Source organism: Penicillium malachiteum (assembly GCF_028827825.1).
Source record: "Penicillium malachiteum strain IBT 17515 chromosome Unknown utg000004l:1.0-4883003.0:1.0-4884900.0, whole genome shotgun sequence".
In the NCBI taxonomy this organism is placed as follows: domain Eukaryota; kingdom Fungi; phylum Ascomycota; class Eurotiomycetes; order Eurotiales; family Aspergillaceae; genus Penicillium; species Penicillium malachiteum.
In genome coordinates, this window is record NW_026643097.1 from 3,113,803 (window position 1) to 3,136,452 (window position 22,650).

A 22,650-nucleotide genomic window follows, 5' to 3' on the forward strand; every position below is an offset into this window, starting at 1 on the left:
AAGAACATCCCCAACTCCAATTAACTAAAACTTCTTCCAAGCCAATGGTCAAATAGACTTTAGATATTTTCATCCAGGATATCCTGTCTCGAAATCCCACTGCGCTCACACATCGCCCTGAAAATGCCATCCTGATCAAAAAGCGCAAGCGGCGAATCCATCTCCGCAATCTGACCCTGATCCATTACACAGATGCGATCATAATGAATGATCGTCCTCAATCGATGCGCAATACAGAGTAAAGTTCTACCCTGGAATCCCTGCGCCATGGTGCGCTGGATCTTCTGATCCGTTTCAAAGTCCACAGACGAAGTCGCTTCGTCGCAGACAATGATCCGTGCGTCACGGACTAAAGCGCGTGCGAGCGCCATTAGTTGACGTTGGCCCAGGGAGAAATTTAGACCTTCTTCGTCCACCTGGGACTCAAGGGTTAGACGCTTGGTTTGTCTGTGTGTCTCTGCTGTAGGTTCAGGTTCAAGAGTATCTGAATCTGGGCTAACGGGAGAAGCGGTGGTGTCATCGTTGATTAGGTATGCCTTGCGAAGAGCAGACCAGAGTTCCAGATCAGAGTGTTCGTTGAATGGATCCAAGTTCGTTCGGATAGTACCCTTGAACAACGCAGGATCTTGTGGGATAATGGCTAATCGAGATCGAAGATCGAAGAGACCAATCTTTGAAATATCCACACCATCGATCTGGATAGTTCCACTGGAAAGCTCGGTCAGACGGAATAGCGCAGACATGATACTGGATTTTCCAGCGCCCGTGCGACCGACAATACCGATGCGCTCGCCGCCCTGCACATCCATGCTAAGACCCTTAAGCACAAGCGGTAACTCTGCTCTGTACCGCATCTGCGCGTCTTGGAACTCGATGCGACCCTTTTCAGGCCAACTGGTAGGTACTTGACCTAGTTGCAAGGGAGCTTCTTGTTCGAGCTCAGTGCCGTAGTAGTGAACACGTTCTGTGGCATTCATGTCGTTTTCCACCTCGGCGAGTTGACGAACTGTGAATTGTAACATCTGGGCAATGGCGAGGATATACGAGAGGATGAGACCGGAAATACTAGGAGATACATCGAAGCGAGAGGTGACGACCAGAACACCGATCACGAAGACAAGACATGTTGCGACCGCGTCGAGACGAACACTCAACCAGCGCTGGTTGGAGAAGGTGAGGAAGTATGCGCCGTTCATCATATCAATGGACTCTTCGATCGTGCGTTCGAAGTCCTTTTCAACGCCATAGGCACGGATAGATGCGACACCAGTAATAGCCTCGCCGAAACGGGCGTACACCATTGATCGCAAAACAGCCTCGTGACGTTTCATTTGGCGGGCGGATGCGCGGTAGTAGTTCGAGGCCGTAAGGAAGAGGATAAGAAGTGGAACGAGTGCGATGACGAACTGTGATAGTTATTAAATGCAGAACAGTCACTAGTATAGATAAGAGTGGACTTACATAGTAGAAGTAGACGACAATCAAGATCATAATAGAAACAATCAAAGTCATCGTAATCGCGTAAATTCGCATCGCATCACCGAGTTCGTTATCCATAACACCAATATCCTTCGAGAAGCGATTGGTAATGCGACCCAAGGGTGTAGTATCGAAGAAAGACATTGGCGCCCGAAGCACACGCGTCATGGCATTTTGAAGCATCGTTCGACTGGAATTAGTACCACAAGTCGTCATGTAAGTTGAGAACATGAACATAATGACCACGACACTAGCACCCAGCGAGGCATAGATACCAATGTACTTCGCCGTGTTGAGCTGAGGGTATTTATTCGAAGTCCAGTATGAGAGCCACAGACTAGTCCAGACGTTGGCGACGTTGGCGAGCGCAAGGAAGAAGAGGATTCCGATGGCATTCCAGTAACTACCGGATGCACGGATATAGGCTTTCCATACGCTCCAGCCAACAGAAGATGTGGCCTTTTCCTCATCTTGCATGAGCATGTTAGTGGGCTTTCCAGGTTGAGCGACTTCCTTGCTAGATTCCTTCTTCTCATCCACTTCGTCGATGTCGTCTTCCTCGGAGTTTTCAGACTCCTCTTCAGAGTTCTCCTGTCCGGATGTTGACATGAGACGTTGGAATAGCTCGTTATCGCGCATAAGGTTGTCAAAGGTGTCGACCGCGTGGATGCGTCCTTCATCCATAACCACAATACGGTCACAGCGGCTGAGAACGTGGAGTTGGTGGGTAGCTAAGATTCTGCATCGGTCCTTGAGAAGACCACAGATAGCTTTATCCATGATGTGACGACCAACGTGGGCGTCAACGGCAGAGAGAGGGTCATCCATGAGTACAAGCTCCGCATTGAAGTAGATAGCACGAGCAATGTTCAATCGTTGCTTTTGTCCACCGGAAACAGTGATACCACGCTCACCGATCTCGGTGGCATCGCCGTTGGGAAGAATTTCCAAATCAGGAGTCAAGGCACAAGCATCGACGACCTCATTATACCAGGCCTCGTTGTATTCCTTGCCGAAAAAGAATGTTCTTTCGAACAGAGGTATTCTGAATCCAGGCATATTGAGGACAGAATGCACGCGTGGTACTCATTCGGACCTTACCATCAGTGACACGCATATCGCCCGCCAATGCAGAGAGAAGAGAACTTTTACCGCAACCAACAGTTCCAATGACAGCCAAGAGTTCATTGCGACCGACCTCCAGATTGATGTGTGATAATTTGAATGGCTCTGTGGGTTGTTCAGCCTCAGCCTTCTCCTTTTCATTCACCTGGGAAGCTTCGATGAGCTTAGCAGCTTTCTTGTCCGCCTTGCTGGGATTCTTGGAAGCAGTCTGCGTGGATGGCAAACGCTCCCAGGTAAACGAGGCATTCTCAACTTCAATTGCGTTTTTCATCTCCTCAATTCGTTCAATGTCATCTGCCTGTTCCTCGGCGAGCAGGAATTCCTGGATACGCGCGAGAGCGGTAATAGCATCACCGACCTGACCAAGGACCAGGGGCACCATGTTCAGAGGCATACGCAGAGAGTTGAAAAGGGCAAGTGAGGAGAAGATATTAGCAGGGTGCAAATCATGGCTGGTGAGGGCATAAGTGACGAAAGCCAGCATTGAAGCAAAGACAGGAATCGAGATGGAAATACAGAGAATAGCATTTCGAATCGCCATAACGGTCTGAATGGCACGAATTTCCCGGGCGCGAATCTTCTTCAACCGATCCAAGAAGCTGCTCTCCCAACCAAAGTACTTGACGAAGCGCACGGCCTGCAAGATTTCCTGTGTAAGCGATACCCGCTCGTCGGTGATTTTATTGATAGCTCTTCGGCGCATGACCAAAGATCGCATGGCGAAAATCATAAACGGCATACTCAGCATCAGCAGCGCATATCCAGAAAGACAGCTGACACCGATATTGACGAGAAGAAGAACCAGTGTGACGATGATTGAAATGGGTGCGGTCCAAAGCATATGGAACATGCCAGCCGCGAGATTGATGCGGTCGATATCAATACTCATCAATGCGACAATGCGACCATTACTCCATCCACGACCATCACCGGCGACTCCATTTTTGTCCTTTTTCGAGTCCTTCTTCGACTTTTCCTGAGGCTTCTCATTCGGATCCTTTTTCAATGCCGCATCCTTCGCAGCTACCAACGCCGCAACTTCCTCCTCGGTCGCTTTTCCACCAGCCTTAGCTCTGGAAGATAATTTCATCGCTTTCTTAAAAACCACCGAGATTAGAACTGCACGAATCTGTCCACCAACCATCTGTCCTCGATACAAGAACTGATTCGTACACAGACTCTGCAATGCCTGCATACAACTAATACCGACGACGAAGCCCATTCCACGACCGATACTCGGGCTTGGGCCACCATCCTCCTTCGCATCCCAGGCATCAGTGGCAAAAGCGATTAGATATCGAGTGAGATATGGCGCGAAGACCAGTAAGAGAGAACCGAACAATTGACAAATTCCACCGAGCAGGAATTCAAACCGGAAAGTATCGTATAGAGCCGTTATCAAGGGCCGCTTACTACCGGCTGTTGTGCGACGTTCCAATGCATCATTGAATCGCGCCGATAAGACGTCTACCGAGCGATTTGGGTTGACAGTCCAGATATCTTGTAGTTCGAGAGGACGAAGGTATCCCACCTGAAATAGTTAGCTAAGCTCAAATCAAACATGGAAGCCTGTATTTATTAAGCTCTATAGGTGTGACGTAGACATACTCTCATCAACGGTGACATCCATTGGAAGTAGACCGTACTAAAGAACCCAGCATCATGCTCTCTTGATATAGTTCTTTCTTCAGGAACAGGCGGCGGCGCTTGCCAGCGCAACGGATTAAGTCGTTTATACCATCTTTTCTTTTGCGCGGAGTCAACACTCTGCACTTCCAAATCCGGCGCTTTATGTTCCCCAGTTGATCCCGAACTAGAAGCAGAAGCCGAAGCCTCGGTTGGATGTGTCTTGTCCTGTGCCACTACAGTGGACTCAGGTGCCGACATATTGGCGAAACCGGGGATAAATTTGAAGCTTGGTGAAACTTGAAGAAAAAAAAACATAGGACGGGCGGGTCAGGGTATTTCAATTCAAGCCGGGGTTAACGGGGCTCCATCAAGCATTCCGGGTTTAAGTGATTAGCGTAGAAGAAAAAAATACTTGTGGGGCTATAAGTAATGATAGCGGGAATGTAGTAGATGATAATAATAATAACCTTGGAATAAGAAGGAGAACATTTCAGATTTATAGATTCAGCGGTGAGTCAGAAGATCAATTTGAACCCGAGCTTTTATCTTAATTTCAATTTGTCGGATTGAAGTCCGGAGAATAGACATGACCGGATGTAAGAGATGAAAGGTTCCGGGTGGTTGAGAGGTCCGAGAGGAGTCATAGATTATGTGGAATTTCAATGTCCACGGACCACGGATTCCAGAATATGTCACTTTGGCATTTTACTATCACTGGGATTCTCATTATCGTACATAGAACATAGCACTCTTTGCCTATTGTGGTATCTTTATTTGAGACCACTTGAACACTGACAGCATGCAGATGCAGTGTTCACCAATCACTCTTCCTTGATATGCAAATATTCCGTGAAGTGGAGAAAATGAGAATCAAATGAGATTAATAATCATACATAAAAGTGGATATAGTGTCTCGCATTCGTATCCATTTAATGCATTCTCAGTTATTCTCAGTTGTTCATCTAGAACTTAGACGGAGATCGGGGATCAAACACTCCGTTTCCCGATAATTCATTATCTATTAGCAACGCTAGAGTAAGAGAAGAAACCCCGAATAACCCGGATTATCGATTAACTGGGTCTCGCCTAAATGTGACCGGCTATTACCAATTACCCCTTTTGGAGATGTTTGCGATTGGAACAAGTGAAAGTGGATACTAATAGTACTGTGTACTCCGTAGTATGGAGAAAAGAATCGCTATTTTGCTAATACTATATAGGGGTCATCAGTTTCTATTCCATGACATCGTAGAAAGCCACATAAATATAGCCTTCTTAACAATCTATCGATTTTATGTGCGCACCGTGATCAAGATCATGGTCTAGAATCTCACCAGTTGGTGGCCCCGCACTGAAAAAAAAAGGAATCACAATGACAGTTCTAGTTCTCAACACCGATCTTCACCTTCTTCTCAGGTGGGGGGGATAACATGGTTCTCAGCGGCACCCTTGAGCGTGGGCAACTCAGTTACCGCTTGATGAATGATCTTCAATGCCTGATCAATCTCCTCCTCGGTGATGACCAGAGGCGGGGCCAGACGAATGATGTTCTGGTGGGTCGGCTTGGCCTAGACATTTTACGTTAGTGAGTGCCTTCTGGAACTGTCGAAACAATACATACCAGCAAGCCCTTCTCCTTCATCAACATACACAAGTCCCAAGCAGAGTGACCGTTGGTCTTGGACTCGTCGATCACAATGGCATTGAGGAGACCCTTTCCGCGCACGGTCTGAATAAGAGGACTCTTAAGGTCCTCCAGACCCTTACGGAAAACATGACCAAGCTTCTCAGCCCGCTCCACCATGTTCTCATCACGCACGACCTCCAAAGCACGGATGGCGACGGCACATCCCAGGGGGGTTACCACCATAGGTAGAACCGTGGGTACCAGGTTCGATCGTGAGCATGACGTCCTTCCTACCCAACACACAAGACACAGGGTACATGCCACCAGAGATAGCCTTACCCAGCAAAACCAAGTCGGGCTTGATTCCGCTCCACTCGTGGCAGAGCAGCTTACCAGTACGAGCAATACCAGTCTGAATCTCATCACAGATCAAGAGGACATTGTGCTTATCGCACAGGGCTCGGGCCTCCTGCAAGTAATCCTCATCAGGAACAACAATACCAGCTTCACCCTGAATGGGTTCAACCAGGAAGGCAGCTAAGTTAGAGCCAGCCTTTTCGAATGCCTCACGCAGAGCAGCCTTGTCATTATAGGTGATGGGCTTTTCGGTACCAGGGATCGTGCAACCAATGCCAGGGAGGTAAGGACCGTAGTGCTCGCGGGATTCCGGATCAGATGACAATGAGATAGCAGCGAACTAATGCAAGGTACAAAAAAAAAACATGGTCAGTGCCATTTCTACCTACGTCATATATCACCAAGGGAGGGGTTGGAATGTGAAAGGGGAGGTTTGATCTTACTGTGCGACCGTGGAAATTGTTTTCAGCACTCAGTACAACAGCCTGATTCTCTGGGATTCCCTTGACCTTGTATCCCCACTTACGAGCAATCTTGATGGCAGTCTCGACAGCTTCAGCACCAGTGTTCATGGGGAGAACCATGTCAAAGCCAAAGAACTCGGTCACAAATTGGGCAAAGCGTGGGAAGACATCATTGTAGAATGCACGAGAGCTCAGTGTAACCCTCGATGCCTGTTCAACCAGTGCAGCGACAAGTTTAGGGTGACAGTGACCTTGATTCACAGCGGAGTAAGCAGAAAGGAAGTCAAGATAGTGGCGACCCTCGGGGTCCCACACGGAAGTGCCCAGAGCACGGGCAAACACCACAGGGAGTGGGTGGTAGTTGTGAGCAGCATAATTCTTCTCAGCGTGAATAGCTTCATCAGTAGAAGCAGCATGATAATGCGATGGAATTTCCTTGGTGGCTGTCATGGTGGAATTAAGTTGAATTGAAAGAGTAAATGGGTCAAAGTGGATCGCGGGGAAGGTGGAAAGAGGAAGGTCGATCCACGATAAGTAAGATAGTACAAGTTACTAGGTACTATGTATAAGTAGAAGATCAAGATTCAGATCCAAATAGATCGAAGGGAGAGTAGAAAATATTTAAAGAAGAAATAGAAATAAAATTGAAATTGAAATGCCAACCAGGCTCAATATGTACTTTTTTCCTCTGTGGAATGGACTGTGGCGTATAGAGATCCGCTATTCCGTTAAGTGCAAGTGATTGTCTCCTAAGTGCAGGTTGTCGCGAGCCCTTCCATCCCTCCACTTCTACTGTTCCCTAAGCGCAGGATTACACGAGCGCTCACTCTTTTTTCGCCAATTTTTCTTACATACACACAGTTTCACTATTCCTGATCAGCTTCATTTACCGAGCCGGTCATTGGTCTTGGATAATTGTGGGATTTGTTTTCTGATGTCATGGGCCTCCTGACAATCGAGGCTCTGTAAGTGGCTGACGCCTTGCATGTTGATCAGATCTCAGCACCATTCAGGTACGAGATACGAATCTAGTGTGACCTGTACTTTCAAGAATTGGACCTCTCATATATGAGAACTTGACTAGAATGATATAATAATTAATATATCAATATATGTATCGGTTCAAGTTATCGGACGTTCGAGTGAAGATGTTCAAGATGTCCACACCGCCTAATTCCGCTTTAAGTCAACTGGTGAATCTAGTTCATCCTACTATGTACTACACACTAGTAGGTAGATCACAGTTCATTCGATATCAATTGTGTTACAACACCTGCAAAGCGGCCTAATGCCTTTCATGATTCGAAGATTTTGGTCGGCTCAATACGCCTCAAGTACTTTAAGGCGCGAAGCGCAACTAGCGGTATGGAACCATTCCATACACCGAAGCAGAGCAGGTATTTGTCATGCAAGCCTCAAAGGTTGCCAATTCTGAGTCAAAGCTGACTGCATGGCATGGATATAATATTGACTAGATTTCCGTAGGGCTAGATTAGTAGAACATTTCTTCCAAGGTTCTGATCTCTGATCAAAGACCAGTTGGCTGCACCAGGAGGAATGCTTGTTGTCCAATACTGGGACAACCTGGAAAGTAGATACTACCTAGTACACATCAGGCAAAAACACTACAGCTACCGAAAATTTCAAGAAAGAAAATACCATCAATATTAGTATTTGCCATTTGCCATTAATTGCACTCCACGCTATTCTCATACTCAAGTGCTGTACTAGTAAATAAACTATGACGCATACTATCATCTCCTCTTCCCCGCACCTCCAAAATTCTCTCCACATCACCTCATCAATAACAAAATAAAAGCGACAACTCCCAAGAAAACACAATGAGCACTACGATTCACCCCCGAGAATCCCCGCCACTAGGTGAACTCGCAACAGTGATCCAAAAATCCCTCGAATCCAACTTCAAGAGTATCACAGTCCGGGTCGTACAATGTCCCGATCTCCGCTCCGCGCCCTTCCACCTCGCCGCACCTGGGTTATCAGGGAATCCCTGCATCGCCGATATAGGCGGTCAACCGAATCTATTCCCCAGCCCAAACCTCAACGCCAAATACTCCCTAATATCCCTGGCTAAGGAAATGGAGATGTCTCCAGTAGGCGGATCTCTCCTCGGAGCGGGCGCAGCTCCATTTCAAGATCTCGGCCATAATGCCGAACTAGCGCCTAGTATCGCCTGGAAATCTGACTCGGAGCATGAGATACCGGATTTTGATTCTCCGCATTCATTGAAGATTGTAAATAATACCCGCGTTATTGAAATCGGTGCTGGTGGGGAATCCTCTTGTCAGCAGGCATCAAGTACAAATTGTGCACTTATGATGAATCTTTATGGGTCTTCTGGTGAGACTGGACCTGTATTGAAAGTCGTGGCTAAGGGAAGGAAAGGGGAATTGAATTTCACCGATGCTATTCGGTTTGGGATTCGGGATTTCTATGGAGAGTCCAACCCTGTTAGCCTTGGTGGAGTATTTCTCTTGAAATCTGGTGCTGCTAATTTCCATGTCATGCCTGATTTCCCGGAAACACCTTTTCGGGATAGAACACAGCTTGAGAAGGAGTGGCTTACTTATCATATCTTCGATGCGCCGGTCGTGTGTTTGACTGTGATGCACAGTGCTGATCCGGAGAATCTGGGTTTACGAATGGAACATACGCATTGTTTTGACCCGAATGGCAATACAAAAGGTGGTCATTATCACTATGATGTTCCCGGAGAGAAGGAAGTGGAATATGAGGCCTATTTACATCCTGCGTCTATGCTTTATCGGATTGATCGACCAAGTTAAAATATTTCATTCTGGATCCTCATAATTGGCATTCTGCACATAAATGAGGGATAGTGCAGTCAATTTAATTTACGTTGAAAGAAAGTAATATGAATCCCATCTCCGAGTATCAGCTGCGAGTGTCCATATGGATACCCGACTTCAATCTTTGAACATGAAAAGAACGTGTCCCATGCTTTACTGCTCATCTTAGAGGTACGCACATAACAAAGAGCCAATAGTATTTGAAGTAGGAGACCAATCACTCTCCTTATCGACCTGGCAGCCCGCCTGCGGATTAACAATCTCGCCACTGTAATCGGAACAGGCATCGTCAGTATAGGTGTTGCAGTTTCCAGATTGAATAATCCAGGACTTTGCCTCAGTCAAGGTAGACTCTGAGCAGCTCAGAGGCCCCATCATTCCACCATCTTCATACCACTGGCAATAAGGTCCTGGACCAGCACTAGAAGTGGTCAGATCTCCTCCGCTGAGACGGATGCATTGATTGTTATAGTCGTAGTTGAATCCTCCCGCTACAAAATAGCCTCCATCGCCAGCAGAGCAACCTGAGTCTTCATAGATCGTGACTTCCCAGGTACCAGTAGGGCCTGTAGCTGTAGTTGTAGTTGTTGTGGTCTCTTTTTCTTTTGTAGAGGTTGTGCTGGTGGTTGACTCTTTGGATGTGGTGCTTGTTTTCGTGGTGCTCGTACTTGTCTTGGTTATACTGGTCGTACTCGTGCTGGTTGTGCTAGTCTTAGTTGATGTGGTGGTGCTCGATGTGGATGTAGGTTTTGCTGTCGTTGACGTAGATGACGATTCATTGTCGCAACCATAGATACAATCTTCACTGTCACAGAAGTGAGAGGTCGTGCCACACTCACCCCAGGATGCACACTATAAACAAGTCAGTCAATAGAACTCAAGGCTTTCTTTCAGTGTCCATTACTCACACATTCATTGTCACAAGGATTCAAGGAAGCAAGATATGACTTTGACATGTCGGCCGGTCGTGTTGTACCGGGAACCTGAGGGCCACAAGTAGCATGAGGCAGAGCCACTGGCATAGGAGGCAAGCCAGAGCTTAGACAGATGAAGGCACCCTGGTACAGATAGTCGCAGCCATACCAGTCCCAAACGTTTGTGTTGTAATCCTCGAGCTCCGTTGTTGTGATATCATACGCGCTGGCAATGCTTGCACATGTATCCGATTGCGCAATGGTGTAGTTGTAGCAAAGTCCATCACTGTCTTCCACCGGTGCCGAACGTTTATCAAGAGAGAAGTATTTCCCAATGAGAGCACCGCCGGGAATGTATGAGGCTGTGGCCGTGGCTTCGACGAGGCCCCCAAGAGTAAAAATCGTCAAGATTTTCATTATTGATTGACTCGGAGACAGCTCACGGTCTTTCGGAGGTAGATTGCAAGACGTAGGCTTATATACCCTCTTTAATCCTTTTTCTTCCGGCCATGTCAGTGTTTCATGATGCGTTTATGCTCACATGGCTCCCTGGTAGCCGCATGTCACTTGCTCAATAGTTCATAATATTGCATGCACATCGAGGATTAAAAACAAAGATGAGTCCAATTTTAGGCGATCAGAATGCATTTGAATAGAGATGAAGAGTTATGACTTCTCATATATGAAAGAAATGTCACTTGCCATCGCTTCGACACCTTTGTGCTGTTGCTGTCATATATTCGGCATCGCTGAATTGGGTTCTGAATAGAGCCTGGATTACCGCAAATGGGTCTCAATAGACGCTTTGTTCGAGCCAAATTTTTGTGGAGAGCTTCATGCTTCTCGCCATGAGATTCGACGAAATTTCTATGTAAAGACTCCACAATTTGACTAATGCCTCCAGATGTTTATTTTTCGTGCTAAATGTGATGTGTCAATGGTTATTGGGGTACTGAAGAGGTTAGTGTCCCATCGGGTATATCCATTCACTTTGTTTATGAGTTTCCTCGCCCAAACGAATGTTTTTGCCCCTCATGTTCCTCCAATACGATCTCACATTTTCTGATCAATTCAGTGCATAAATTCTATGCTTGAAAGTGCATGTGGTCATGTACGTACGGAGTACCCCGAGATCCTTTAAGGGTCGGATCCAATCAAAACCTGACGCGCAGGCAATCTAATCTTGTAACGTGTCAGTCCGATCGACCAACATGCACTGCCTATCAGGAAAGTCAATGCCTCTGACTTCGCCCCACTACTCTGGGGCTACTCCAATCGCGAGTCATAAACACGCCACATTTGAGCTCCTAAACCAATAGTGCGTGCTAGACCTGGCACGTCAGCGTCACGAATCTGACCCCGCGATGAGAGCTGGTTATTCCAAGATCAGCAATTCCTGCCGACTTGTTGAAGCATTCCCGGGCTGGGAATTGGGGAAAAGAACTTTGGATTGTTGTCAGGTTATGCTGGTAGCCGATATCGCTGAAGCCACCTGGCATGATAAGAGGTGGGGAAGGCAAAGCTTGTCTATCTTGGCAAGTTGAATCGGTCGGAAGCTCCGGTTGCCTACTCCCTACTGAGTGCAGATACAACTTGAAACTGCATTTTGAACCGAGAAAGAATATTCGAGCTCAATTCCTGCGTGAATTCAAACTCTTACTGATATCCAGTCACCTAATCCCTGCGATCGACATCATCCTGCGCGACAAGACAACTTGTTTATACCCCTGCACTTTAAGTACTCTCCCACCTATAGCTACCCACGCACTTTCCTCGGAGATGCAGAATAACCATTCAACTACTATCATTTTGGAATTCTTTTCTTCAAGCTTGAATGACATTTTCCTTTCGATCAAGCTTGCAAGAGACGGTGTAGAAATCATATTAGCGCGACCCTTGTGGCTAAGTGCCCCTCTATGGGACCCTGACTAGTAGCTTCTCGCCCCACCCACTTGGAACAGAAAATCCCGCGTTCAGGTTTCGGTCGTCACAGCCACAGTATCCCTGCTGTCATAAAATGACGTGGAAGAGAGATGGCGCAGCTTCTAGGAGCTGTACAGGGAAATGATCGGACACGTTTCGGGAGACTCCAATCCAGGCGCTTAGGAGAAATGAAATTGTAGAGGCAAAACAATCCACTCACCAATCATCAACTTTGAGCATGACGATAGTGAAACAGTGATGTGGCACCCCTTAGTCCCTGGGGTGATTGGCCCGTTTGTACGCTACGCTGAATGCCCCTCCTATATGAACCCCTCATCTCCCTGCTTGACTCTTTCTCTTCCATCATCTCCCTCTAACTCTCCTTCTCCCAAATAACCTCTACACTCTCAATAATTCATCATGGGTTGGTTCAGTGGTAAGTCTCCCTATCCCTACTCCAAGCTATCACCAAGACCTTGGCTCACCTTAAATAGACGACTCTCAGCAGGCTGATTACGCCAACCAGTACAACAGCTCCGAGCCCCGCGAGCACGAGGCTAGCTGGTCTCACGAGCTGATTGCCGGTGCTGCCAGCTACGAGGCTGCCAAGGCCTACGAGAACCACTGCGCCGAGAACGGTACGTATACAATTCTTCTATATTCGAGCTATGGGTGTCAAATCAAGTAGCTAACGCTATGTGAAAAATAGGCCAGCCCGCAAGCCACGCTGAGGCCAAGGAGATCATGGCCGGTTTAGCCGGTGCTTTCATCGACCGTGAGGTTGAGACCAAGGGTCTGGACTTCATTGACCGCGAGAAGGCCAAGCACCGCGCTCGTGAGCACATCGAGGAGGTCGACGAGAGCCAGTTCAACTACTAAGTTATGACTGCATGCTATGCATGTTCCATGTGAACACGATACCAGAATATTATGAAATTTGATTGAGAGCTTGATCGTAAATTGTAGGGTAAAATGAACATGGAACTCAACCCAACCTGAAACTCTTTCCCTTCAACCTTGGAAGTCCGCACCCTTAAGCGCTGACTGCAGCTACTTGATGGTTTACATAGAAAAATTTATGATAATGCCATAGGCAGTGCCGAGCCTTGGATTGACCATCACGATGCTGTTGCTCCCCATCATTTTGTTTATCTTGCTCACTGTCTTCTTTGGCTTCTGTTTAAACGTGATCTATTGGATCATCCTCGTTGTCATTGTGCCCATCGCCTTGATCCTCATCCGATGCCCATTCATCTTTCTCAATGATAACCCGACCATCAGTTTCCTTGCAGATACTTACTACCTGCATCGTCATAGCGTACCGAGAACCGACCACATCTCTTTTTAGGGGCACCTATCGTGCTGTCAATTTCCTGAATGGTATATTTTATACCCCTCCACAAAACGGACGACGTCCCGTGTCGCAGCAAAACATCAACGAAAGGCATATATCGGTTCGCAAACGCAATTCGAAGCCAGTATGACTTGCGCGCAGGTGAGGATAATAGTAGAGATGGAGTCCCGAAAAGCTTCATCTCATGATTCCAAAGAAGCTGGACGCTATCAATCAAGAAATTTCCTTGCCTGAGAGCATACTCCAGGGGGATTCTTTTGGTGTTGTGATGGGGCTGAAGAGGATCGGCTCCATATTCAAGAAGAAGACCCATGATGGCGACTTTTGTGGCCTCCTGACATTCAAATAACGCCTGAAAAAGCGGCGTGAAGTAATTGTACCTCCTCAATTGTTCGCGCATATCGAGTCTCTTCGTTTCGAGTGCGTATTCTACCGCATCAACTTCCCCAGAGCGGATAGCCTGCATCAGAATATCGAAGTGAAGATCTTCCTTGACTTCATCCGTCTCGCTTTCACATTCCTCCACAATAAAGTCCATCATGTCAAAATTGCCAATCTGTAAGCAATGGTAGATGGCAGGTCTTAAGCGCATAGTGAGAGTCTCATGTGTACACCCAGGAAAAACGATCAGATTGTCTTCGGACACTTTGAAGAATTCAATCCAGGCTTTCAGTCCAGCCCAATTTTCTTTATTCGCCATCAAATTGACGAAGCGGCCTTTAAACCAATACTTTCGAGCGAACTTGAAATTATCACGATTTGCAATAAGCACCGTGATATCAGCAGTTCCGTGCTTTGCTGCCACATCCAAAGTAGTGACGAATCCATACATGAAATTTGCACTCAGAAGGTCCATTTCAAGGTCTCCAGACCATGGAGGCTGTCCCAAATGAACCTCAATGACTTTTTGCAACTCAATAGGATCGTTTCTGAAAATTGCACTCATCGCAAGAGCGGTTTCAAGGGCATCTTTTGCTCCAAGACCATCGATCGATTGAAATGTATAATTCTGTAGAGTCCATTTAGTTCCAAGAGGGTATGGCTTAAGCTCGCGACAAGGACCTGTCCATGCCGAGGGCCCAAGAACCATGCATCAATGATCTTGTCGATTAAGTCTGTTGCTTCTTCGCGGGTACGCTCCACAGATTGGCAACGAAGCAGACTTTGGATCACCCCGGAGAATGAAGAAGGGCTCTCCGTATACTGTCGAGCCATATGATGCAGGTACTCTCGTTTCATCTTAGATGGGAAACGGTGCCATTTCGGATATGGATAACAAAAACAATTCCTGCAGGGTTCTTTTTGACAAAAGCCGAATCCATCAAATTCCAACCGAGGGTGTGCAATAAGGGATCTTTTGATTTCTATAGCGAAGAAAGCTGTCATGGAATTAGTGGAAATTCCGCAACTGGGAGGGTCGTTCTCACAGTTCACAAGTCTGGCTCTCAGTAAATCTTGAATCGACATACTCCCTACCGCTTCTTCAACGATCATGATCATAATTTCAGGTGGAAATCGCATGGTTGCCAAATAATCCCACTCCCTTGAATTCAATAAAGTTTTCTTTTGTTTGGACATGATTTGGGGTATTTATGAGTCGTCTGTTTGTGGCGATCGTTTCCTCCTTGGGGTCCTGCAGGTAACCAGATGGTGAGGTGGGGTTTTACAGTGTGCCAGTCTACTTTGAAATGCATTTTATTTTTCCACCTTGGGGCGAGAAAATCCAGCCCGGGTATTTATATCCTTTGAAAGGTTCGAGATTCAGAGATTCAAGTTGTCAATTGTCCTGGTCCTACCTGTGGATCTTCTAACCTTGGAAGGCTGGTGTGCCAAACGGCCCAAACTTGAACCTCAGGCTCTCCAAGGTCTAGAGTCACGTTAAATGTGATAAATCGACAAACCCATTATCTGGACATTAATGCAAGTAGCCCTTAGCCGACCAAGCAAACAAAAATAACCAATCAAGATATGATATTTCAAGCATGCTGTACATATTTTCCCTCAAACGATTGATTCATCAAACATGTCTAGAGGTTACGGACACATCCAGAATCAGTGGTTTCAATCAATGGTCACCTCAGTAACTTTCGAGCTCGGAAGAACAGAAGCCTTATTGGCCTGTTCCGCACCTTGATCTACAAGCGGACTCCCTGGGTCAATTCCGAGTCCTTCTATGGTCAAGCTCGGCTCCGGGATCAGGAGAGTGACAAGCGTATTCAACAGCATAACCCCAGAGAAGAGACCCAGGATGCCGTACAAGCCGATAGCATCCTCAACACTTCCAAATGCAAATGCAGCAATGATAGCACCACATTTACCAGCCGCTGCAGAGATACCGTGAGCAGTACTTCGGACCCGTGTTGGGAATACCTCTGCAGGAATGAGAAAAGTCGTTGAGTTTGGCCCAGACGTGAGGAGGAATTGCGAGATGGCAAAAATGGCCATAAGACCTCCCGTAGATGTGTGAACTCCAGGCGAACTGATTCCAGCCCAGATAGCATAAAGAATACACACCATACCACATGTGAATAGTTGTTGGCGAACGCGGCCGATACGGTCTGGGAGGAAAATGCCGACGTAAAATCCAGGAAGATAGCCCTGTAAACGATTTTGAGAAACTGAATACATACCCAACACATTGCTTGATGGGGAGCTTACCGCAGCTTGGATAATGATGTTGCCAATCGCAGTCTTGTATAAGGTTTCCCACGGAGTGTTGCCTTTGGCATACCCGATTCTAGAAAGCACTACACTTTGGTTGAGGTTGATTCCATAATATGCGATGTCACTGGGATAGTTAGCATCATCAACTGAAAATTCGAATCTACAAACTTACAAAAGAAACCAAGAGGCGGATGTTGCAAAAAGTGTCCTCGCGTGTTTCCAGTCACCGAAGTACTCTCGGAAGTCTTTCCACTGGTCTTTTAGACCACGTTTATTGTTAGATACATCTGTTTCAGTCAGCTTTGTATTAAAATCTTCTGGTTGAAGTCAAGTCTCACGTTTGTTGTAGAGCTGTGTTTCAGAAATAGTCAAACGAGCATATAGTGTAAAAATTGCTGGGATAATGCCAATTCCAAGCAAGAGTCGCCAGACCCATTCAAGGTGATTGATGTTTTCTGCAACTGAACTTTCAAATGCTTTGAGCAAGACCAAGAAAACTATACTTGCAGCCATATTTCCAAGTCCAATATTGGAGAACACAGCTAAAATTCGCACGGCTCTGGTGGAGACATCGGTGTTCTCGGCAGTGAATGACGAGGAAAGAGGGTAATCTTACGAATGTTAGTATTGAAGTTGAATGGAGGGGGAAATTCACCTACCAGCACCAATTCCAATGCCAGTCACAACACGGAAGACTGTCACCCAGGCTGTTATAGACCGAGTACTCATCCCCTTCCAAGGGAGTAGGATCACTAATAGTGTTCCAAAGATAGTGAGGAGCAGCTCTTTGCCATAGACCTTTTTTCGTCCCCATGCATCACTCAGTATTCCAAAAAGTAGTTGGCCGGCGACCATACCCAGGCTAAGACCTCCTTTGATCACATCACTGTCGACCGTGGAGACTTTGCCATCTGGGAAATAAAGGTACCCCAATATAGGCACCACTGGGTAGCATTGATCAGTATTTATTGGGGAAAGGTGTAGATGTAGTACATACCCAGTCCAATAGTTAAATTGAGATAGCCATCTGCAAAGAAGCCAACACCAGCGGTTATCATGAACCGCACCTGGGCACCCAGCGCCTTAGGATTTGACTCGGAGTGCATTGTGATGTGAAATAGACTCAGAAACTCAAAAATTGTTAAAGAATGTCAAAAATAATCAATAAGGACACAGAATGTAACTCGGTGACAATGGTTTCCTGCATCCTGGTTCTCGATAGTGGCGATTTGTTACACAGTTTTATACTCTCATTGTTCCGAGGTCACTACCGCAGCAACAATTCCAGCTATCAATTCTCGGAGCACACGTAAACCACCGCTTCAATCGCCGTGGTAAAGGTAGATGTTCGACAGTTTAGGAATACCAAGATCAACACATTTGATATTCAATGAGCACAAAGAGATCTACCACGGGGGTGCGGCAACGCACATAGAGTAAGCGAGCCGATCGGAAGGCAAATGTGGAGTCATAGATGCTGCCAGTCACCGGCTTTGCCCGCCCCCACGTGCAGCCGGTCAAGTTACCGTCCATATAAGCTTATATAACTGGATTTCGGTGCGAAGTCCTTTGATATTCTTTGATTTTGTGTTCCTTACCCCGGTGTTCTAGACAACGGGTCATGTCCATTGTATGTCTTCTGGTTGGTTGAGTGAGAGATCGCATATCAAAGTGGTTTCACTGCCTGAGTCCCCTTATCGCAAGCGGGTCCAGGTCCATACAGGTTCCAGGAACCATCCGGAAGTTTGCAGTCTGCAAAATGGACATGTCGCTGCCCTCGCCACCGGCTGTGAGCGCCTTGCGTGAATCATTTGGTGATCGTAAACCACCTGATATCACTCGCAAAATCACTGCATGCGTGGCATGTCGAAAACAAAAAGTGTGGCGTTCTCCAGTTGGCGATAATGCGTGACTGTTCTAATCAAAGCACAGGTCAAATGTCATATGAGAGAAGGCCAGGCGCCATGTTCCCGATGCAAGAAAAGAGGACTGCCTTGTACAGTGAACAGAAGTTTGCAGACCCTACTTGAAGAAGATGTGACGTGAGTATCTCTATTAATCTGAAAATTGGCCAAGTGTTGACCATTTCCAGATGGAAAGATGCCATGGTTCACAAGATCCGGCGACTTGAAAAGGCCATCTCGCAAATTGCGAATAAGGTGGATATTCCAGAATTACAGTCACATCCCGATGACCAGATGGACTTGAGTCCTCCTGTAAACCTGGCCCACGCAGAACCTGCGACTCTTAGTCCGGAATCTCAAGTGCAGACTCAGTTTCAGGCTCAAGTGCAGACTCAACCCCCACCGAAGGATGATCGCGAGCTTCCTCGAACTTGGGAGGTTGTGATGGATCCACGGGGAGGCCCAGCCTCCATTCCAGCATCATGTGTCTCAGACGGTGCGAGGAGAACATTGCCAAATGGCTTACCCTCGCGTCGACCAGATCTGATATCCACAGGATTAATCACACTACGCCAAGCACTTGCCTTATTTGAAGAGTATCATCTACGATTAGACCATTTTCTATATCGAATATTGGGTGACCACATCAGTCTGGACTCAGTCCGAGTGGCATCACCCTTATTAACAGCAGCAGTCTGTACAGTGGGAGCTCTTCACTCACAGTCATGGGGTCATCTTTTCGACGTCTGTTACAATGAATATAAGGGCTTGGTTGCGACACAGATGTTCTCTAGAACCCCAAATGAAGATGATATCAGAGGTCTATGTGTGGGCGCTTTTTGGCTGCACGAGTTATCCTGGGCCTTGATTGGAAATGGTATGTCACTGAAATCAATTTATACACAAAATCATGATCTAACAAAATCAGCTGTACGAGTTGCATCGGATATAAATCTCCATAGTGGGATATATAAGGCCCTGAAAGGTGACCGAGAGGGCTATCTTCAGGCTCGACTCTATTACCTTGTCTATGTCTGTGACCACCACTTCTCAATCGCATACGGCCGACCCCCAATGTCGCGAGAAGGTTTCATCATTAAATCTGCGAGCCGACTATTAGAAACAGAGCATGCAACAGAAGATGATGCCCGGCTCATCAGCCAAGTACAAGAATGGTCTGTGCTGGGCCAGGTTTTCGACACTTTCGGGGTCGATGTAGACACGGCGATTCCATCCGAAACAATGCCCCAGCTACGTCGATACGCGATCGCTCTGGATACTTGGTTGGCAGATTGGAACGAGAGCTTCCGGGAAAATCGCAACGTGGGAAACTATCCACAAAAGGGTGTGGGATTTCATTTCCACTTCGCCAAGCTCTATCTCTGCTCTCATGCATTTCGCGGTGTACCCGCAGTCGAAAACGCGACGCATTGTTTCTCGCCTGAACTGGAAGAGATCGCCAACGCGGGTGTACTCTCAGCCATGTCCATTCTCCGTGTGATTGTCTCAGATGCGGAATTCCGATCATTTATGAACGGTCTGCCACTGTACTTTGACACGATGCTTGCCTTCGCAGTCATCTTCCTGCTCAAAGTTGCGACAAAGTATGCAACTGTTATTCGCATCGACACAGCCAAAATACTTTCTTTGGTTACTCAAACTGTAGCGGCTCTGCGCGATATTACTAAGACCATGCACCGGCAACATTTACTTGTTGTTATTGCAGAAGGGCTGGAGCGATTATTGAGCAGGTGTCAAGTTCCTCCTACGAATTCTCAAGAGATGATATACCACGCTTCACCTGCGATGGAACAACCTCAATTTGATATGGCATGGATGGAGAATATGGCAAGCTTTGATTTTCAAACTAATTTTCCTGATTTAGATGAGTGGTGGCTACATTATAATACTTCCATGGGTCCTCCAGCGCGCTCTTGAGCACCGAGTTAGACAAACTTGAATACATATCACGACACCCAGTTGAGAACAAGATCAAAAATATCATAGTTTCTCCAGCTCTTTTGCAAAGCAGTCGCCTGATTCTTTACTGGCTTGGACGTAAGCACCGGAATATGCTGCTCGCTGAGTCCTCCATGCGATCGCAGCGGGTGGTCCCTGACTTTGGAGAGATCATGATCCGATTCTTTGCTACCCAGTACAACATGGGACTTGGAAATAGCGACGATGTCGGCCTCCCGGTCAAAAGGCATGTCGTATTTATTGGCCGCATCTTCCCGGCTGAGTGCCTCTTCAATCTCAGGAAGAGACTGGCAAAATGCCAACATGGCATCGAGGTTTGTGATGTCCTTCAAGTAGACTCGGACGAAGGATCCAAGAGCTCCATGATGTCGTACGAACGGGTCCGTTATAGGACAAATGACTCGAGTAGCCTCTTGGCCGAATGTACTGTTCAGGGTTTCTTCAAGGAACAGTACATTCGGCTCACCCTGTTCATTTGACTTCTGGCTCATACCATGATCACCAGTCACTCCAACAACAGGAGCCAAAGAGACTAATTTCTGCAGTCTTTCATCGATGGCATGCATAAATTCATCGGCCTCCTTACTTTCGGGAGCATGTTTGTGCTGGATGAAATCCGAGAGCGTCAAGTATAAAAAGTCACACCTTTTTTCTTGTAGAAGCTTCACTCCAGCATCCAAAACAAACAACGACAGCTCGCCGGAGTATTGACTTGGAGCCGGCTGACCCAACCACGACTCAACATTCTCAATTCCATTCTTCTCCAGTGTGCAACTGGCTGCTTTTTCAGCTGAGAAGCAAATTGCTCCATTCAAACCATGTCCGAGGATTTTGCGAAGCTTGTCCTTTGCGGTGATAGCGCCGACTCGTACTCCTCTCTGGAACATTTGCTCAAGCAGAGTGGAGCCTCGAAGCAAGGAATCATCGACGATCATTTTCGTCTCGCCAGATTCTCGATCAAGGTAGAAATTCCCTGCGATGCCGTGGATGGATGGCGGTGCGCCCGTGATAATGGACACATTGTTGGGATTCGTAAAAGATGGCATACAGCTTTTAGCGGTTGCATGAAAGCCATTATCAACCATCTTTCTCATTGCAGGCAAGAGACCTCCCTTGAGTCCCGATTCCAAGTACTCTGGGTCGAATCCATCGATGCAAATGACCACAGTTGGTTGAGTTGGGATTTGATACTCCTTTGAATGGAGAGTGAACTTTGACCGTGATTCTTTGGGTTTAGTTAGCATGGATCATATCTAAGATAGGAGGCTCTGCACTTACCCAGTAGACATTGATAAGCAATCTCTTCATAGACTTCAAGCGGAGACACTACACAGTCTGGGTTTTTGGCCAGGTCATCCCATCGTCTGACTGCAAGCTTTGCCTGTAGCCATGGATCTTTCTGAGACTCTGAGATCTCCTTCTCAGTGAAGGCACCTCCCTAGAACGAGTTAATATAACCTTGGAAATATCTCGTTCATACCAGTAGTCTGGGATTAAACATACCTGAAAACGCAGAGTGCGTTTGCTAGTCTCACTCAACCCATCATGATATTTTTCATCCGTAGAGACAAGATACCGCTTAGCCATGACATGAGCTCCGACCAATTGACAGATTCTCTCGCTGAATCCTATCTGGCGCAGATAAGACTCGCCTATGATCTCATGGCTCATCCGACCAATATACTTGCCATCTGGGGCAATCATCTTTTCCATCTTCTCCGCGGCTGGAATAAAGCGCCCAACATCATGCAGCAAAGCAGCAAGAATGACCTCTGGATCATTCCTATACTCTTCCGAGTTGACTGCGAACTCTGCACATTGCAACGAATGTTCAAGTTGCGTCACTCGCTCTCCAAGGTAGTCACCCTGGCCTTGAGCATGAAGAAAGGCGAAGAGTGTCTTAATCGTAGCTCGAGTATGCTCTTCAACAGACTCGAGAGTAGTTGGTAGCTGAAGATCTGCCATTTTCAGATTCATTTTGCGATATTGTTTCCCGGTGCGAGAATTTGCTGATCAACAGTAGTTGTGGTTCATCTGTGAATAGACTCAAGACATTCTAATATCAAATCATGGGAAGTATAGGCACGAAGTCCGCTGTGTACCATTCTTTCCATCACACGTGCAAATAAAGAAGATCTGATTGATCCACCTGTCAGTTTGATATCCAGGTATCCCCGCTATTGTTGTGCAGCTTACTTGTCGGGACGAAGGCCGACGGTCCGTGCGAGTATCCGGCATCGGGACGAACGCCTATGAGATATTGGTGAGATCTTAGTACAATGGATCCATGTTCTCAGATGGAGAAAAAAGGGACCAGGGATAAGGCTTGCGGAATAAGTTCTGAATGGTCAGATTGAAATGTGTCCTCACGGCTTCGGCATTTGACGGCTCCGTGGGAG

General features: G+C 46.8%; 9 protein-coding genes across 9 annotated transcripts; 3 read left to right on the forward strand and 6 right to left on the reverse strand.

Annotated features, from left to right (window-relative positions):
• Positions 1-59: 59 nt before the first annotated feature.
• On the reverse strand, positions 60-4,491 carry N7483_009244 (ATP-binding cassette transporter YOR1; the record flags this gene model as incomplete). Its single annotated transcript, XM_057092671.1, has 5 exons — positions 60-1,406; positions 1,462-2,487; positions 2,576-3,753; positions 3,811-4,135; positions 4,213-4,491. The coding sequence occupies 5 exons, from the start codon at positions 4,489-4,491 to the stop codon at positions 60-62; spliced, it is 4,155 nt and encodes a 1,384-aa protein (XP_056943845.1).
• A 1,154-nt stretch (positions 4,492-5,645) lies between these two features.
• On the reverse strand, positions 5,646-7,131 carry car2 (ornithine-oxo-acid transaminase; the record flags this gene model as incomplete). The annotated part of the gene is made up of 4 exons (XM_057092672.1): positions 5,646-5,801; positions 5,855-6,150; positions 6,200-6,557; positions 6,661-7,131. 4 exons carry the CDS (start codon positions 7,129-7,131, stop codon positions 5,646-5,648), a joined length of 1,281 nt encoding a protein of 426 aa, XP_056943846.1.
• A 1,391-nt stretch (positions 7,132-8,522) lies between these two features.
• N7483_009246 (uncharacterized protein) lies at positions 8,523-9,488 on the forward strand (the record flags this gene model as incomplete). Its single annotated transcript, XM_057092673.1, has 1 exon — positions 8,523-9,488. The coding sequence occupies one exon, from the start codon at positions 8,523-8,525 to the stop codon at positions 9,486-9,488; it is 966 nt and encodes a 321-aa protein (XP_056943847.1).
• Positions 9,489-9,677: 189 nt separating this feature from the next.
• On the reverse strand, positions 9,678-10,843 carry N7483_009247 (LysM peptidoglycan-binding domain-containing protein; the record flags this gene model as incomplete). The annotated part of the gene is made up of 2 exons (XM_057092674.1): positions 9,678-10,364; positions 10,421-10,843. 2 exons carry the CDS (start codon positions 10,841-10,843, stop codon positions 9,678-9,680), a joined length of 1,110 nt encoding a protein of 369 aa, XP_056943848.1.
• Positions 10,844-12,769: 1,926 nt separating this feature from the next.
• On the forward strand, positions 12,770-13,228 carry N7483_009248 (DUF3759 domain-containing protein; the record flags this gene model as incomplete). The annotated part of the gene is made up of 3 exons (XM_057092675.1): positions 12,770-12,785; positions 12,844-12,987; positions 13,059-13,228. 3 exons carry the CDS (start codon positions 12,770-12,772, stop codon positions 13,226-13,228), a joined length of 330 nt encoding a protein of 109 aa, XP_056943849.1.
• Positions 13,229-13,529: 301 nt separating this feature from the next.
• N7483_009249 (uncharacterized protein) lies at positions 13,530-14,942 on the reverse strand (the record flags this gene model as incomplete). The annotated part of the gene is made up of 3 exons (XM_057092676.1): positions 13,530-13,648; positions 13,704-14,712; positions 14,766-14,942. The coding sequence occupies 3 exons, from the start codon at positions 14,940-14,942 to the stop codon at positions 13,530-13,532; spliced, it is 1,305 nt and encodes a 434-aa protein (XP_056943850.1).
• Positions 14,943-15,764: 822 nt separating this feature from the next.
• On the reverse strand, positions 15,765-17,473 carry N7483_009250 (uncharacterized protein; the record flags this gene model as incomplete). Its single annotated transcript, XM_057092677.1, has 6 exons — positions 15,765-16,301; positions 16,362-16,491; positions 16,540-16,684; positions 16,706-16,978; positions 17,027-17,311; positions 17,365-17,473. The coding sequence occupies 6 exons, from the start codon at positions 17,471-17,473 to the stop codon at positions 15,765-15,767; spliced, it is 1,479 nt and encodes a 492-aa protein (XP_056943851.1).
• A 653-nt stretch (positions 17,474-18,126) lies between these two features.
• Positions 18,127-20,209, forward strand: N7483_009251 (Zn(II)2Cys6 transcription factor; the record flags this gene model as incomplete). The annotated part of the gene is made up of 4 exons (XM_057092678.1): positions 18,127-18,246; positions 18,300-18,409; positions 18,460-19,148; positions 19,200-20,209. 4 exons carry the CDS (start codon positions 18,127-18,129, stop codon positions 20,207-20,209), a joined length of 1,929 nt encoding a protein of 642 aa, XP_056943852.1.
• Positions 20,210-20,238: 29 nt separating this feature from the next.
• Positions 20,239-22,228, reverse strand: N7483_009252 (uncharacterized protein; the record flags this gene model as incomplete). Its single annotated transcript, XM_057092679.1, has 3 exons — positions 20,239-21,476; positions 21,530-21,689; positions 21,755-22,228. 3 exons carry the CDS (start codon positions 22,226-22,228, stop codon positions 20,239-20,241), a joined length of 1,872 nt encoding a protein of 623 aa, XP_056943853.1.
• Between the last annotated feature and the right edge of the window lie 422 nt (positions 22,229-22,650).